Source organism: Fukomys damarensis, unplaced genomic scaffold (genome assembly GCF_012274545.1).
Source record: "Fukomys damarensis isolate Sample0158 unplaced genomic scaffold, DMR_v1.0_HiC HiC_scaffold_37, whole genome shotgun sequence".
Taxonomy (NCBI): Eukaryota; Metazoa; Chordata; class Mammalia; order Rodentia; family Bathyergidae; genus Fukomys; species Fukomys damarensis.
The window spans coordinates 8,812,204-8,815,021 of record NW_022900949.1 but is presented as its reverse complement, the minus strand read 5'-3'; the positions used below and the strand labels follow the sequence as shown (position 1 = coordinate 8,815,021).

General features: G+C 56.1%; 1 protein-coding gene across 1 annotated transcript in view; it reads left to right on the top strand.

Annotated features, from left to right (window-relative positions):
- Pias4 (protein inhibitor of activated STAT 4) overlaps positions 1 to 96 on the top strand; it is a 17,336-nt gene extending 17,240 nt beyond the window's left edge. Inside the window, exon 12 of the mRNA XM_033759614.1 lies at positions 86 to 96. Within this exon, the coding sequence (XP_033615505.1) occupies positions 86 to 96 (11 nt within the window). The remainder of the gene's footprint in view (positions 1 to 85) is intronic.
- Positions 97 to 2,818: the final 2,722 nt, after the last annotated feature.

Sequence of the window (2,818 nt, the reverse complement as noted above, 5' to 3'; positions counted from 1 at the left end):
GGGCGGGGGTCCTCGGACCCCCTCAGCCCGGCCCTCCTGTTGTACTTCTCCCACCCCTCCCGCCCCTGGTTCCCTGTCTGAGCAGAACTGTCCTAATCAGGAAGCAATATCATTTCAGGTCAGGAGGGGACTGTGGTCTGGACGAGGGCACATTCAGTCTTAACTGTATGAACTCCGCTGCAGCCGGCCACCCGCCTGCATGGGCAGCGAGGGCCGTTCTTTTCTAATATTTGTATTCTAATTTAATTGTTTTTTAAAAATGCAAATAAAAAAAGGTCAACATAAAGCCACCAAGGCATCTGTTCCTTTTTTTTTTTTTTAAGACAGAGTCTTGCTTTGTGATTCAGGCTGACTTTAAACTCACTGTGGCACCCAGGCTGGTCTGGAATTTGCAGTGATGCTCTTGCTCAGCCTCCCGAGTGTTGGGATCCCAGGTGTCTTCTGTGCCCTTCTTGCCTTAATGTGCGATGTGGCTTCCACAGCAGGGAGGGGCCGGGGAAAGGGTGAGGACCCCCTGCCCAGGGTTTCACTCAGCTGGTGCTTTGTGAGGGTCCTGCCACCCTCTGGTCTAAGTGTCCTCTGCTGGGAGGAGGGCTGGGGTGGGGTGAGGTGGCTTGGGCCCGACCGGGGGTTCGGACTCCCCTCCAAGTTCCGAAGCTGTCCCTGTCTGCCTGGGCGACAGGTAGCCAATCAGGACACACATTGGTGGTCACCGTAGGCAGCGGGAAATGCAGATGACACCCTCAGGATGCTGAGATCAGAGGAGGGTCACAGCCAGGGTGCAAGGTGGGAGCACCTGTGGATGCAGATCAGAGTTCGGCACGGGCGGTGGGGGGCTCGCTCAGTCGAAAGCCTCACCTCGCACTAGGGCTGGGGCTCCCAACCGAACACCGCGGGGAAACAACCCCGGGCCTGCAGTGACTCAGCAGTTCTCCTAGGCACGGGGCCAAGAGAAGCAAAACACGCGTGTGCACACTGAGGCTCGCACATGGACGGCCACGCCAGCCCCCGTGTGGAGAGCACAGGCATCCCCGGGCCAGGACGTCACTGAGCCGGGCTGTGACACTCACCGGTGTGGACGGACCAGACCCCGAGGACGCCATGCTCAGTGAGCAGTGAGACACAGGACACTGTGGGTTCCATGAACAGGAAACGCCCAGGACAGGCGACTCCAGAGACAGGAAGTGGACTTGGAAGCGTGGGGCTGGGTTGACTGATCACGGGGATGGATAGGGCTTCCTTTAGGGTGATGAATGTTCTGCAATTCGAGGTGAGGGTCGCATACTTCTATTGAATAGACTCAGCTCCACTGCATGAGGGATTTTAGATCTTGGTGAAAATCTCAAGAGTGGGAGCAAGGAGGCCCCAGGGGGCTGAGCCACTACCGGCAGCTGACTCTGCTTCCTTCCGGTCTCCTGGTCCAAAGGCCCTGGTCCCCCTAGGCTTCCGCCACATGGCCTCTGGGCCCTGGCCCGTCCTGGGATGGCCAACCACTGGTGACCGTCTTTATGCAAGGGACTGCCACAGGGTCCAGGGTGACTGGATGAACTGAGGCTGGGTGGTGCCTCCTAGGAAAAGCTTGGCATAATGAAGGCTCCACCTGACCAGCCTCGCCGGTCTGCACAGACCACGGTGGGGACCTGTAATACCTGCTAGGTGTACCTCGCCCACAAGTGGGGGCTGCAGCCTGAGTCCCTTCCCAGTGAGGGCCCCAGGCCGACTTCCTCCTGAGGGACAGGAAGTGGTCCCCAGCCAGCGCAGGCTTCCGGCCCTGTATCTGGCAGCCTGCAGGCCGAGCTGGAGGTGCCCAAGGACCCCACCCAGCAGGTTCTCCCTGCTCGCCCGTGCCCTCCTGTGGAGTCTCAGGCACCTTCCAGGTCCCACCAGCCCATGTCCGCCCAGGGCTATGGGTCACCTTCCCAGGTGAGGTCTCCCATCTTGCAGGCTCCCCCCGGAATTCCAACCACACCTGTCCCTGGCCACTTTATCCAAGGCCCAGGTGGAAAGGCCGGTCAGGGGGTCTGAGAAACCCAAGCTTGGGCCAGTCAGGTCCCACCCACAGGGCTGGAGGGAGCCTCGGATAAGGATCTAGAATGAGCCGCACAGACACCCCCCTCCCTGCTACCCAGCCCCCCAAGAAAACACAAAAACATCAAAATCAAGCAACGAGGCAGCAGCGGTCTTAACAGGCTGCGTTTAGTGGTTTTTGTTTTTTTTTTTATGTACAAGAAAAATGATTTGTTTTTTTTTTTGTCTGTTTTTATTACTTTTAAAGCGTCTCCCCCCACCCCCAAAAAGTGCATTTTTATCAATTGAATTTTTTAAATCTCCCACACTTTATTATAAAGACTCTCAAATACAGTCTGTGGAATGTCTGCTCTGTGCTGTGCTCTGTACCCCCCGGCACCGCCCCACGCCCCAGGCCCGGCCCCCACAGTCCAAGGCACCTCACGTCTGGGTCTGGGCGAGGCAGGGGCACCTGGACATTGGGATTCCCACGAAAAGCTCTGGGCAGCCCCAGCCCCCTGCCTCCTGGCCCTGCTCCCCCCAGGCCCCCAATGTAAATCTCTATTTAGTGCAAGCCCTCTGAACTCTGAGATTGTGGCCTTGGCACTGAGCCCCTAGGCCCCTGACCCGTCCTGCACCAGCCACCCCCCACCTCTGGGAAGGCCGCTTCCTCAGCTTAAATAACTTTTTAAAATAAAACTGCAAATATAAATATCTTTCTTTCTCAAAAAATAGGATTTTTGCTTTGTTTTGTTTTTTTCATTCTTTTTTTTTTTAACTTTTTTTTTTTTTTTTTTTTTTTTTTTTTTTT